This window comes from Chaetura pelagica, unplaced genomic scaffold (genome assembly GCF_000747805.2).
Source record: "Chaetura pelagica isolate M959 unplaced genomic scaffold, ChaPel_1.0 scaffold271, whole genome shotgun sequence".
NCBI classification, from domain to species: domain Eukaryota; kingdom Metazoa; phylum Chordata; class Aves; order Apodiformes; family Apodidae; genus Chaetura; species Chaetura pelagica.
The window spans coordinates 188,797-203,829 of NW_009952106.1; the positions used below are offsets into that span (position 1 = coordinate 188,797).

Genomic DNA, 15,033 nt, shown 5'->3' on the forward strand with positions numbered 1-15,033 from the left:
TGTGCAGGCAACAGTACTGGAATCATCCCCTACTTCTGTCACTTATGAACTTCAAGTCAGGCATTGGGACGATGGTGTTCTCAGAGGCAGAAAAGTAGAGCAGGTCAGAAATGTTCGTTCTCTTCCACAAGTATTTGTAGTGAAAACAGAACAAGATTACTTTAATCAAAAACATGTACCAAAAATGTTACAATTTTGTAAAAAATAAGAGTTTCTATATGAAAACTTTTTTTTTCCCAAAGAAAATCTAAATAAACTGTCAAATTTCAAATTGGATTAAAACAAATTGAAAGATTAAATCATATCTGGCTAAGTTTTGGTATGGAATTATAGTCAGGTGCCTCATGACACCTCCATGCCCTCTGAATCAGAATTCCTGTTCAGGCTACTTTTCCCGTAATGCAAATACAATTTATCTTCAGGAAGTTTTCTGCAAAATGAAGTTCAGTTTTTTCTGCCCTGAAAAGGCAGTTTGGACTCTGTGAATTGGATAAACGTCACCTTTCTCTTTCTATTCATGGCAGAAGTATTTTGCTATATGAATGGTAAGACTGAATTTTTATTTTTCTAGCTGAAGGAGAAGTTTTCTTTGGTTCCCTTCTAATTACAGGTGATTGCTTCTTACTCTCTTATTAAGCTGCCAGAATAGAGTAAGGACAAGATTTCTTGTATCATCGTGGTGCATGTCATGGATGGAGCAGAAGTGTATGAAGGCTAGAACAAAGAGAAAGGGGAGCATTTGGGATAGTTCCACACTGCTGGCTGGCCTAACAAAGGCTACAATAAAAGTAGCATTTCTGCAGCCTCTGTGCTCTCTGTCCCAGCTGTTCTAAGAAAATTCTAGCTAACTGGAAGTCAAGTCTCTTGGCTATAATAATTAAAAAAGCAGTCCCCATATTCTTCTATTTTCATGTAATTCTGTTGACTGAAAGCTGTTACCTGTCTTTTCCATCTTGTTTTCATTGACTTGTTTGGCTTACTGTTTTTAGGTTAACCTCATCAGCAATTAATAGAAATCTATGTAAATCATTTTGATTAATCCTTATCTGTTTCTAGCAAAGCTAAGGAAAGGGAAATAATGCTACTAAAACCAGATATTGACAGGATAGAGAACTCGGATGTCACCTTTTTTTTTCAGTTGATTCTTGATGAACAACATATTCTCACTTCTAGAACCATTTTTCAAATGGTAGAGGCGTTGCCTTTTGCAGCTGTCAGTGCTTAAGAGAGGGAGCCTCCGAGTCTCTACATGAAGATATTTGTATAGATAAGATGGCTTTCTGAAGCACCTAAGTTAATGATAATCCATTGAGATGAATCTCAAGATTGCTACAAATTGTTTCACAACTGTCACATGGCTCAGTATTGAAGGAGTAACATCACCCTTTGCAATGCAATAGAATACAAGGAAGGACACAAATATCCAGAATAGGAAAAAGCAATCTGAGGTAAAAACTGGTACATTTAATCACATTTCACAGTGTTGAAAACAGCTGAATGAGTTGCTATATAAAGCTTTCAAAGCAAAAATAGCATGGATACTGACTATTTAACTGGACTTCTATTGGTAAAAAGTATTAATCAAGGATTTTTTGTCTATAGTTACAGAAATCAGAATCTTACTTACTTGAATGGGTTTTTAGTTGAGTGTTAGCACAGCTGAGATGGAGGATTTATTTGGTATAAATGGGACAGGTGTGGTTAGTTCTTTCAGTTCACCTGTTTCTCAGTAGCTGAAGGCTTTTCTTGGTTTTCCAGATAACTGTAAGTACAGAATAATTCATTGGTCTAAATAGAAATAATAAAAAAAATTAAAAATTCCCATGCAGAAAAATAAGAATATGCAATTTATTTATTTATTTATTTTTATGGACAAAGAGTAGGTAGTGTTTTTTGTTTTGTTTTGTTTTCTAAAACCACTCAAAACAACATAACCTGGCTGTTACACTGCAACATACTGCATATAAAGCCTATTCTAAAATGCTAAAAAATACTTAATAATTGTTATCGTAATTCTCAAAGAAGTTTAATTTTCCATGGTTCTTTAATGCTCATGGAACAGTCTAATTCTCATGACCTATGAATTTTAAAAGTTTTTCACATTTTCCAGTTAAGCATTTGACAGCTTTTAATTACTTAATTTGCTCTGAGTAGCTTACTCTGTAAGTCTTCACTTTTAAGCAAAAGGTTATTTTTAATTCAGAATGTGTGCTAATATAATATACATAATCACAGCTTTTGGGAAAAAAAAAAAAAGTTAATCCAGCATGGTTTGTTACTTTGTTGTTTTTTTTCCTTTTCCTGGTATCCAGATGTATAGCTTAGTAAAGATTATGAACAGTTCTCTGCTTAGAAGTTGTTTGAATTTGAAAACTTGAAAGATATAATCCCAGCCTCCCTTAGAACACATATACTGCTGAAATTGCATCATTTAGGGTTATGTTTTTCCTTTATTGGTTTCATTAAAATGTATGAATAATGGCTTCCCATGTGGTAATCTAATTATGGTTTGAAATAATTGGTGAACTGGAACAGTGTCATAGATCATGGAGAAAATTAAGGAAAGGGTAAAGGTGAATTATATGGAGCATGGGAGCTTAACTAGGAAGAATGAGATAATGAAATGAAATAAAAATTTCAATTGAACACCAGTGACATCTACACTGTGAGTTCTGTTGACTAATAGAACTTGCAGAAGCTCTAGCACATGGGGTATTTAAAACTGAGCTGGACAAATAGGGAAAAAAATGGACTGTAGGGAACAAATTAGGACTGGATGTCCTAATATCTCATTTCCACTGCTAGTGCCTGTAAGTGTGTTTGAACAAGTACTTGAAATTCTGTATGTCTTCTAGCCTCACTTGGACGTCCTTTGTCTGTAGCAGCAGGGGATCATTAGCCTGTGAAAGTGCTTGACAGTAAATGGCTTTATTTTCAGTCCTTCTTACTGGACAAAGTTAAATCTGAGGATATGTAGAGGCAAATTGTGCCTACTTGTTTACTTACAGTAGTGAGGAGATAGCTCAGAACACTACTTATCCTGGGGGTTACAAAAATCCCCTTAAATTGGCCAGCAGCACAGGGAGTCCAAACGTTGGGAAATAAACAATGACTTCATTGATTTTTCATATTTTGAATTCTTACTATTTGCATGTTGTGTCTTTTACAGACCATCTGAAAGGAGAAATAACCCAGAGGCGGATTCAGAGAGCAGCTCTAGGTAAGAGCAAAACATTTCAGATACAATAGGATACAATAGGACAATAAGCTCTCTCCCAGGGCTGAATCTGATTGTTGGGCAGGTTGTCTTTTCTGTGACAGTTTTTGCCACAGTATTTCTACAATAGTCCATACCATAATGAACACAGGGTCTGTGAACTTTGCCAGAGATTTGGCTTAAATAACATCTGATTTTATAGGTGGTGAGAAAAATAATGCAGAATTCTTGAGTTTGGAGGCTTGGTATGGGCTTGCTTTCTTTTCAGGGTGGTCAGAACAAGTACAGAGACATCTAATCTCTCCTGATTTTTAGGGTGTTGTTTGTTTGTTTTTTTCTTTCTGATGAGTCTGATTTGTATTCCCATAAATACACATTGATTTGTCCTGAGACTGAGCTTCTAGCCATGTTGGTACGGTCTGTCTAACATCTTTTTCAGTTTTTCTCACTCCAAGAGGGACTGAAGGCATATACAGGTCATTTCTTTCACATCTAGTTATAGAAGTTGAGAAGTTATTTCTTGCAGTTTCTGTTGACACAGCTGTGAAGCTGAAAGTGTCTTAAGTTGTTCACATAAGTGTAAAGTCATCCAAATTTGGTTTAAGATTCTTTAAGCTGACTCCACTGACTTTGTACTGAGACAGCCTAGGAGCGTTCATATGTGAATTCCACTTTTGGGACAGTAAACTTCAGCTAAAATCTGACAGAAAACTGCTGGGGCAATAAAAGTTTGTCCCCCTCACTTAGATCCATAGAAGATTCCCAAAATGTGCCTTCACGAACCTTCTTCACAAGTAAGATGGAGATAACTTAGAACAGATTATAGTCAATGGTTGTATGCATAGCACAGTGAACAGTATTTGTCTCTTAATAAGAGAATTTTGGGCCTTTCTTTTTTCCCAAAAGGCAGAAGAATAGGTTACTGCAGAATATCAATATAGCTTCTCCTTACTAATTTACCTGTGCAGTTCAAGCTCTGTTGATGAGATCCATTTGTTATTTTTATTTAAAAATCAGCAATGGAAATAAATGGTGTCCATGTCATGCTGTTGGGGTTGTGTAACCTGGAGAAAAGGAGGCTGAGGGGAGATCTTATTGCTCTCTACAAATACCTGAAAGGAGGTGTTAGTGAGGTAGGTGTTGGTCTCTTCTCCCGAGTAACAAGTGACAGAACAAGAGGAAACCAACTCAAGTTGTGCCAGAGGAGGTTTAGAGTGGATATTGGGGAAAATTTCTTCACTGAAAGGGGTGTCAGGCCCAGGAACAGGCTGCCCAGGGAAGTGGTGGATTCACCATCCCTGGAGGTACTTAAAAGACATGTAGAAATGGTGCCTAGGGACATGGTTTAGTGATAGACTTGGCAGTTGTATGGACTTGATTATCTTAAAGGTATTTTCCAACCAAAACAATTCTATGATTCAATAAAACCCAGGAGTCAAACGCAGCTTATTTTGATGAGTGTGAGAAAAGGAAATGAAGAAAGTACTGAGCTCCTTGCCCTAGTATCCATTGACAGGACACATGGGAGTGGTTCAAAGCTGCATCAGGGGAGGTTCTTGAAATTAAGAACTGTTTCTTTACCAAGAACATGGTCTAACACTGTAACAGGCTTCCTAGAGAGTTGGTCAATGCTGCCCTTTAAGAAGCATTTGGACAATGCCCTTAATAAATTACTTTAACATGGTCAGGCCTCAAGAGTTCAGACTAGATGATCATTGTAGACCTGTCTAACTGTTCTGTTCTATTCTATTCTTGTTATCTGCAGTTCAGTCTAAAGGTCATGTCTTGAGTATAGCATGGAATTCTTTCTTTAATTCAAACCAGTTTTTAATACTATTTACTAATTTTATACCTCTTTAAGAAGTTTAGCATCAAGATGAATCGTAACAGTGCTGTTTATGAGAATTCCTTATTCGATGTTTTGAAAAAAAGGAGTGATGTATTCTTACTGCATGTTTCAATCTGCATGATAACATCTGTTCTTGTACTGATTTTCTTTCTGTATAGAAAAGTTTATTGCAAATGCTGTTTTTAATAATTATCTATGCTGCTTTTCATAAAAAAGGTAAGTATAATTTTTTCATGTCCTTAGGAAATGACATAGTATTGACTTTACCAGCTACATTTTCACATTGTAAATATTCTATTGGTATTCCACAACATAGCAGGCAACCCATGTGTTTTTTGGCTTTTGTTTTGAGCACTGCTGTCTGCTTATCATCACTAAGTCTGGACCGCACAGAGTATTTTCCAGACTTTTTCCCCCCTTCATTATTCTTTTAAATATCTGGATATTTTGACTTAATACTTATTCTGTGAGCTGGGGAGTGTTATTTGCTTGCCTGCCTTTTTAGATGAATGTTCTTCCAAGGAGTAACAGGTGTCAAGTCTCCCAGGATCTTCTTGATCACCAGAATGTCATCAAGATATTTTAAAATGAAAACTGCATGGTAAAAAGTCTAATTAAGAGTCTGTTGAAATCCCAACATGAAATAAAACAAACCATTGTTTCAGTTAGAAACCAAGTTAACATCTTGCAGCTGCCTTTTCTTTTCTTTTTTTTTTTTCCCCCCCTAACTTAAAGCATTTTATGGTTAAAACCCTTTAAGAAGCTATTCTGGTTGGATTTTAAACAGTGTAGATCAGTTTCCCCCATGGCTATGCTTAAGATGTGGAGTTCTTGAAGGAAAACTCCACTACTTAGCTCATTGTTTTTAGCTATCTCTTTTAAAACACCATATGCTGGAAGTTAACAAAGGACACAAATACATGGAAGGTTTTCATTGAAGGCAAGAGAGTGCTCCTTGTCTTTTGGGACACAACCAGAAACATCAAATTTATTGTGTAAAACTGCAAGGATTCACTCTCAGGGTGACTTTAATCTTTGTTAATTGTAAGAATACCTTAGTATGCAAATAACATCTTTTATTCAGTAAGGTCTTTCAAAATGACATGCTTACCTCCAATTTTACACAGACTTTAAAATTAAATAATATGCACACTATTGCAGAATTGACAGAGCAAAAACATTGGGTCACCAGCATGTTTCTGGGTGGAAAAAATGAAAGAAGAGGGTGAAAATAGAAGCTTTCCCTGGGATTTGCAGTGTTGTAGAAGGAAAACACATATTTTATATTATTACAATGAAGGACTATCTTAGGATGCTTTAAACTAGCATTTTGGTAAAAATACAGGAGCTGATTCTTTATCATCTTATTCCAGTTTTGCATTGATACGTGATTACAGACAATCAGGCTGCTGTTACAGTTTTTACCAGCAATGGGGAAAGACATATTTTAATGGGAAGATATTTCTATGGGGATGCAGCCGTATTAGCAAAAGCACATTTTTTACTATAACCTTTCATAACAGAAGCAACTGAGCTGATACTAGCACAGTTTTCCCTATGCAACTCTATCTTGAGTAGAGGCCTCTGTTGGGTAAGCTTTGGAAGTTAGGGAGAACCCTTGAACAGACTCCTGGGTGATCCATCCATACCAGCAGAAATGTTTACTAAACTTTCGAGTCCCGCAGGCTATTCAGCCAGCTTCAAAGAGATCCTAACAAAGCTTCATACATAGAAGGGTCATTCATTATCAGCAGTATGAAACATGTTTTCTAAATTAACATGAGTGATAGAATCTGTGGCCGGTGAAGTAGCATCTTCAGCACAGCATGTCCCCTCTCATTATCAATAATTGCAGTTACTTCATCAGTTTGGTTGACATGCAGTTCTGCAGCTTTCCATTTCAAATATTTTTCTTATTCATATTGTTCTCCATGAACCTCCCTTCTCCTTTTTTGTAAGTTTTGAAATCTGGGCTAGTAGCAATCTATCAGCTCTTTTGAGATTCTTCTGAAAACATCTAGAGATGACAAAACATTTCTGCTTCTGGGGAAGTTTGTTGGGACCAAAATAATCTTTCTGTCCAAGTCCATTGTCTCTGTAGAACTATTTGAAAAGAAAAAAAATAGGTACAATCTAACATGGGTAAAGATGGCAAATACTCATTCTTTGTTATGAATCTGCATCTTTTGTAAGGATTTCAGCCTTAAGGCCCAATTTTATCAACATTTTATTAAATAAAAAAACCAACAACCAAACTTGTTTTCCCAGGTTTTGTAACAGCTTTTAGAAATGAAATTTTATATTTCTGCTGTTATTTAAAGATCTGTTTCCAAGTCCTTTTTTGAACAAACTTTCTTTGAAAAAGCTCATTCCTCATAAAAAAAAATAAAAAAATAAATTACTAGGTGAGTCAGAAATAACAGATATATTTAAATCCCCGAAGATGCATACCAGCATTTGATTTAGAGTGGCAAAAGCCTGAGAGCAAGGATTTTGGCATCTGTTATATTTATATTTGGATTTGTAACACACATTTGTTTCAAGAAAAAGTAGGGAGCTTTCTTATCTCTTTTCCCTCTATAATATTGGGGGATTTTTTACATCATCTTTTCCTACATTTTGAGTTACCCGTTTAAAAAATATTAGTATCAGTTTATGCCCTTGCTCCTGCCCTGCTATGTGTTTCTTAATATTGTTTCATTCTGCTTCCTCACCTTTTCTTGATTAGAAATGAAAGAACAGTGTGTTCAGCACCAGAATAAAGCAGGGACAGACAATGCTTTATAATGCATGAGGGTACAACTGCAGGAATAATCCAGCCAGTGTTAGGAAACAATTGACACATTTCTACATTGGGAACTGCTGCTCCTGGTCATCCAGAGTGAGATTCCATAGAATCACAGAATGATATTTTTTGAAAGGGACCTTTAAAGATCTACTCCAGCCCCCCTGCCATGGGCAAGGACGTCTCTCACTAGACTAGGTTGTCCAAAGCCCTGTTCAACAAGACCTTGAATGCTTCTAATATAGACCATGCCAGCAGAAAAGCTGGGCAACCGTGGTTTTTCATCAGAGAGGATATAAGGTGTGTTTAAGAAGTGTATGGTGGTTCTCCCTGCAACCATAGCAGCATGCTACAGCCATACGTAACATTAATTAGACTAATAATTAATAACTGTCTTGAACTCGTGCTGTGAACTGTGTGAATGGAAAGCACACAGCACTTCCAAACTGCTGGTTTTTATCAATCTCTTATTTAAATAAATCCATGTTTAATAAAAATAAATCCATGTGTAAATAAAATGAGCTCAGTTTCTTTCACTGCTTTACAGCTTGTAACTGAGATGCCTTTTAACTCTGTTCATATGAAGCAGGAGAGAGTCTTGATCTGTGTTAATGCCGTGAAATGAAGAGACACAAGTGTTTTCAATCACAAAATGACAGAAGCTGAGGAAAGTGGCAATCTGTGTTTTCCCACACAAATCCAACGCAGTTCATGGAGAATGATAGATGGCCTGTTTTAAGACCATCATTCCTGGTGCTAAAAAGTGATATCTTATGTATGGTCTAAATGAAGCACATTAGAGAAATAATCTGTTTGAAGTTCAGAATTTTAAGACTTTTTTTTTTTTCTTACTACAAGAAATAAAGCAACATGTCCCGAGTGCTACTAGACATTCAAAGATGCATCCTCTAAAATAATGTAGGTGGATTCATGTAATTCCAACCTGTAAAATGTGACTACAGTGTAGTCAGTTTGCAGTGACCTCAGAATAAGGGAAAGATTTCTCATAGAAATCCACTATTTTGATATGCACAATGTTTCTGTAAGTTAAGTTGTTCTATGTATTTGTGCTTGAAATCTCAAGCAACAGCGACGTTTTTGTAAATTTGCTGCTCTTGTGCATGCACAGCACTGATTTTATTCCTAGGGTGGCCTCTAGTGGTCTCAAGGCCAGTCTTTTCAACAGTGGGTTTCTTTTCATCTCTATTTCAAAGGAAAAAAAAATCAGAAATGCTTTGCATGAAGGTTTATTTTTTGCATTTTAAGACTGATGGAAAGCTGTTAAGGTTGTGCTTGTTAAAAACGATTATGATTGTTCATTATTGGTAAGACAAAGATATCAATAGCAAAACAGACTGAAAATTCAGGAAGCCGTGTCTCTTTGCCTTTTAAAAAATAAGAGCTGTACTCTTCAAATATAAAGATACTTTTGAATTTGCTTTGTGAAATTATTGTAACATAGGAAGTGCTTTAAGAAATATTTACCAAATCAGTTTTTAAGCAAATGCTTGAAATGCTGATGGGCAATTAATTTTGAAAACATATATAAGTAGATATATGGCATATTATAAGTAGATTTGAGGAACTTCATAGCTTCTTGTTACTGCAGTGGTATTAAGTCATTGCAGTTCTTACAGATTTGTCTTGGAGGAAAAAAGCATATTCTTTAGCCTGTGATAACTACATGTTACAACAGACTTACTCCCTTGGCTTCACATGCTGTTTAGTACTTTTAGTCAGCACACCACAAGGCTGGAACTCTAACCTCTTGAAGAGCTTTTGTATTTTTTCTGTAAAGATTATCACGATTAGGAAAAAGAATCATAGATTTGAAGAAGCAGCTAGACAAGTAGCAGTTATACCCACAAAGCAGTACTTGAGGTTTCTTCTTAGGTAAAATGTGTTGGGTTTTTCCCAGTATTATGTATTAATGAACTGTAGGAGTATATTCTAATAACAAGACACTTCTTAAACCTGTCCCTTCAGGCCTTGATCGCACACAGACCTTTCTTTCCATAAGTTTCTCTTCAGCTTTTCAAGGGTGTTTTTTAGTAGTTTTATTTTTGTTGCTGCTTTTTCTGTTACTCTTTTTAGCAGATTTTACTAGATGCAGTGCTAAATTATAGAGGCCACTGTTAGTTTGATCTTTCATTGTGTCTTCAATAGCCTTGTCTTTCCTGCAAATCTTTGCAAAAAAGTTCTCCAGACCTGTAAGAAAACTCTGAGATTACTCGTGTTCCTATTAAGCTTCCCATGTGACTCGCTTCACTTCAGCTTGTCAGATCTCAAAAAAGAGCAAAGACATCTTTGGATCAAATGATATTTTTATTAAGAGTCATGAACTTGTAGCACAGCTATCCAGTTCCCAGTTTTATTGACACTGACTTTACCACTTCACTGTTGTTGGAACAGCTTGCGGTCTCTGTAAGCTTCCTTGCCATAAGTATTTTTTCTGAAATACTGAAAGTTCAGTGTAAATTTTGTTATTATTTATAGACTCCTAGTGAATAGTAAGGAAGAAAGACATAATCTAGAGATGAAGTTCTCAGTTCTCTAATTTGGTCTACTAAAATTAATATCTCAGGAAAAAGATGTCATGAGGATAGCTATACACTGAAAGAGGTACTCGGAGAAGTTTGCAGGATCTCTGTCCTTGGAGTTTTTCATGGCTTATCTGGAACACTTTCTGATTCAGTTTTCACCCAACTTTGAGTAGTAGATTGAAGCAAGCAGCCGTATAATATCCCTCCAACCAGAGTGATTCTGTAATGCTAAAAGAAGACTTAAGGTGGAGTGAGCAACAATGTATTTTTTATTATGCACACAGTCTACTGATTCTAGGCCTAAGCTTGTCTGCTCTTGCTTCAGAGTAGCCTCTCCCTGTAAGCTGGTAGGATAACTAAGAGTAACTTATAGTCTAAGGAGCTTTATCTTCTTTCTTCTGGACATGTCCTCTTTTATTGTCTAACTTGAAGTGACATGTCAGTTGCATGACACGTCTCTACCTATACACAGTTGAAACAGAAGCAGTTAAGTGTAAAACATGTACCCTTTTCTTACTATTCTTTCAAATGATATTGGTGTAAAGTCAGTGTAGAATCCAAAATAAACACTTTTGTGCATTGTCATTAATGTGCTGACAACCACAGCCAGAGTTCCATGCAGAATGCAGGTAAAACACCAATTATTTTTAGAAAGCATTAGACTTCTTGAACTGATCCCACAGTTGCTGTGTGCATTGCATTCCCAAATGTGACCTGCAAGCACAGGATTTACTGTGCATGCCTGCGTGTATTGCTCATGAACAACAGGGCTGGCACTTGTCAGAACTGAGAACTGTAGGTCTGCTTATCTGAGAATCCCCAGCAAGAAATATTGAGATGTACTAATTCCAGTGTCTTGTCTATGTGACTCTCACCTTTAGCACCCTTACATATTTCTTAGCCTCCATAAAGTTGTACTGTATTGTTCTCAGCCAGGTTCTTGTCTTGACTAGGCATTGCTTTACAAAAATTATGGTGCTGTCTTATTGCAACTGTGTTCTACACGTTGGTGGCAGTGTATTCCTAATGTCTGAGGTTCATGATAAGCAATTGCCTTCAGAAGTATTTTCCATCCTTTTCTTTCAGGAAAAGCTTGACAAAACTTAGCAGAGACATTTTTTTTTTTTTTTTTTTTTTTTTTTTTTTTTTTTTTTTTTCCTTTAAAGCTCTGGGATGTTGTAGAAATGAATGCCTACAAAGCCTCAAAACTTGTGAATGACAAGCCACATCCCTTCTCAGGAGGTTGAGAAAGATCATTTCATGTATGATTTTCTCTAATATTATGAACAAGATAAATGATGCAAAAATTATCTCATTTAATCAAATGGTAAAATGCATTAAGTGTAGGCAAGAATCTGAGTTGATAGGGGCTTTCTAACTAAGACCCACTATGTTAGTATTCCACTAGATGAACTGCTGGATATGGAACACATTAAATTTGAAGTTGTTTTTTTTACTTTTTTTTTTTCCTTTCTTTTTTTTTTTTTTCCTCGTTCCCCTCCCTTTGCCCCCCAGTATACTAGTATATTTGGAAACCAGCAGAGTATTTTTAGCCACAATGGTTTCAGAAACTTTCATGGCTTGAAGCAGCTGATGTGAAGGCAACGCCTTCTGTTTCATATGTCATGTATTTTCAGAAGCAAATATATAGATGTCTAGTTTCAAAGAGGAAACTTGAGGGAACTGAAGTGTGAGTCTGTATTTAGCTAGAACATCTCACAGAAACAACAAAAAAATAGCTCCACTTTCCATGTGTGCATCAGAATATTAAGCCAGTAAAACGAGAAACAATACAATGATACAAAGAAAAACAGCATAACAATGGACACTTTTACTAAACTCAGTTAGCAAAATAAAAATAAAAATCAACAAAATACACATCTTTAATCCTCCATGCCTAAATCACATGCATAAACTTGTGAAGTGCTGAAAACAGGATCTTTTGTTTCAATGTATGTTCATGACCAACTGGCTAGTTTTAAGAAATCTATTAGGGTATTTTCATCTTCTCCTGAGTTTCATCATGCTGTTGTAATAAGGTACACACAGCTGGTGCCCATTGACAAGCATAGATTGACATGGCCCAGAGGAGGTATGAGGGGAAGGGGAGAATTACTTATAAGATGGTCCTGAATAACAATGGATGGGTAATTCATTTTCAAAAACCCCAAAAGACATCATATGCTCCAGTTTGAAAGCACTAAAGCCCGACTTCGCCAAAAGCTGCAAAGCTGATAAATAAAGCAGTAAAAATAATAACTAGATACTGAAGTGAGTCCTAAGTTTGGTTACTTCAAGAGACTATAAATTTAAGCAGATAAATGCAAGACTATCTAGTGAAAAAAATAAAATCTTTGACTGCAAAAGTACAGCTGGCAGGCTGGGCACAATGCTATTTGAGGCACAAGACAATAAATCCCTGGGAGTTTGGCTTCTAGGATACGCTCAGGTTAAGAAATATATGAGTGCCCCAGAGAGTATAAAGTTTAAGGTCACAGAGAGCTTCTTGCAGAATTTTCTGACAAGAATTTGCCAGAGTGTTTCAACTTGTTGCCAGCTTGCAGTTAACTATAGTGATAACACTTGGCATCTCATTCTAGAAATAGTGGGGTTTATCCATGCTTGCCATATTGCTATGAAACAGTGATCCAGTTAGCAGGTGCTATCTTTTCTTTCTGGTACTGAGTTGATATGGTGATATGGAATGTGTTGGAAAATTTACTGCTTCTTGTGCTCCAAAATTGTCCCTTTCATTAGAATAAAGCCATTATATCTTAAAATGCCTCTTAAAATCTTCTTTATGAAAGGTACAAACAAAAATCCAAATCCCACAAACCTTTATAATATGAACTGAGAGCACCAACTCAAGCAAAACACACCTTCCACTCTAAGCAGGCAGCTGATGTCAATTATATCCTGTGCCTCACTTCACCAAATGGGTTGTATTTGAATATAGAACAAAAACAGGCTGAAGACAAGCATAAAAATTGCTAGCTCTTGCACTACTCAATGTAGCTCTGTCAAAATCTCTTTTTTACATCATCAGTTCTCTTAACAAAAAGCAGGATCAACAATGTCCTTTACAATGTCAGATTTACAAGCCTTGCCACTCAGCTCTATGTGCAGTTACACTGATGTATAGGAACTAATATTCCTTATGAGTACATTGCTGACTTCTGCTATAAAGAACTCTCTTGTATAGGATGAGATGGAAGCATGCCAACAGAAACCCCTAGCACATGCAGAGGCAACGCTTTCCTAAACATGCACATCATACCTCTCCTGCACCCCTGAAACCTGGGTCTTCATTATCGAGGATCAAATTGCACCAACTGCATTTGTCTCCCAGGAGAAGTCACTGAGGCACTAAAATGCATGTGATTATTGCACATCAGCTGAATGGCTCATAACAGCTGATGGACTAAAAGCATAGACCCAGACTGTACAATCAAGTTTCACATGACAGACTGTCAATCAACAAATTAAAAGTCAACCCTGAGTGGACAAAGCAGATACCACTTTGTGTTCTTCTGTGCAGTTGCAGAAATGATATCTGAGGGTTACTATTTCACCACTAGCACCTCTGCAGTTCTTAAAGTATTGCCAATTATTTTATGTAAATGGGCAGAAGTTGGTCTCATGGATTTTTGGTTTTTCATGTTTTAAATATCACAGAATCACAGAATCCTAGGGGTTGGAAGGGACCTCAAAAGATCATCTAGTCCAACCCCCTTGCCAGAGCTTCATATATATACTTCATATATACACTGTCAATACACAGATAAAATTATTTGATGTTTTAATAAATATTTTCTGTTTCTGCCTGTGCAGGCAGATACATACAATAAATAGCAACTCTTTAGAGGAATAAAAACCTGTAGCAAAAAGAAAATATTTCTTCTTAAGTAGCTGTCTTAAATTTGTGAGCAAATGTTACATTTTCTGTTTTACTGTCTGTTCGCTCAGTTGTTCCTGTCATATTATTTTAAAGTAACTAAGCCTGCACCCTGAAGAATACTAACATCAGGCATGAGAAACAATGAGTCAGTAACCTCTTCCTTGGCTTCCTAGCTTGAGGTGTAGCTGAAATTGCTTGGGCTGGTGGGAGGAGAGGCTGTAAGGCAGCAGCAGCAGGAGCCTAGGGGCAGAAAGAGGCCACTGCAGTGATTCAGGAAAGGTAAGGGGAGAAAAGAAGTAGCAAGGAATGAGAAGGCTGAAATAGCAGCAAACAAAAGGGTTTAAATACATTCTACCAGACCATAGATATCTTTTGCTTGGAACATCAAGAGAGAGCCTGGATGTATTACAGTAGGCAGATTCAAAAAGGTCTAGTATTTAGAGCAGAATGCTGTTCAGTTTGCAAACACGTTGCAATGAGCAGGCATGAGAAAAAGCTGAAATGGAGACTGCAACAGCATGAGAAAAGACACCAGAGAACTTAGAAAGCAGTATCCAGGAAGGCATGTCCTAGACTTGACTTACAACATTGTGATCAGTTCTCTTCTGCTTTTATGACTGAAACAGAGTGATGGATGTGTAACTTTTAGCCAATTACTTGATGAAACATCCAATGCTGATTTTGCTGCTGAGGCCCCATCAACTTACAGTGTACTCAACTCTTCCTATTCTGTACATATAA

General features: G+C 36.5%; 1 protein-coding gene across 1 annotated transcript in view; it reads left to right on the top strand.

Annotated features, from left to right (window-relative positions):
- Positions 1-15,033, top strand: part of KIF6 (kinesin family member 6) — a gene marked incomplete at its 5' end in the record, with an annotated part of 207,295 nt that overhangs the window by 174,600 nt on the left and 17,662 nt on the right. Inside the window, one exon of the mRNA XM_010006127.1 lies at positions 3,170-3,220. Coding sequence (XP_010004429.1) covers positions 3,170-3,220 — 51 coding nt within the window. The remainder of the gene's footprint in view (positions 1-3,169; positions 3,221-15,033) is intronic.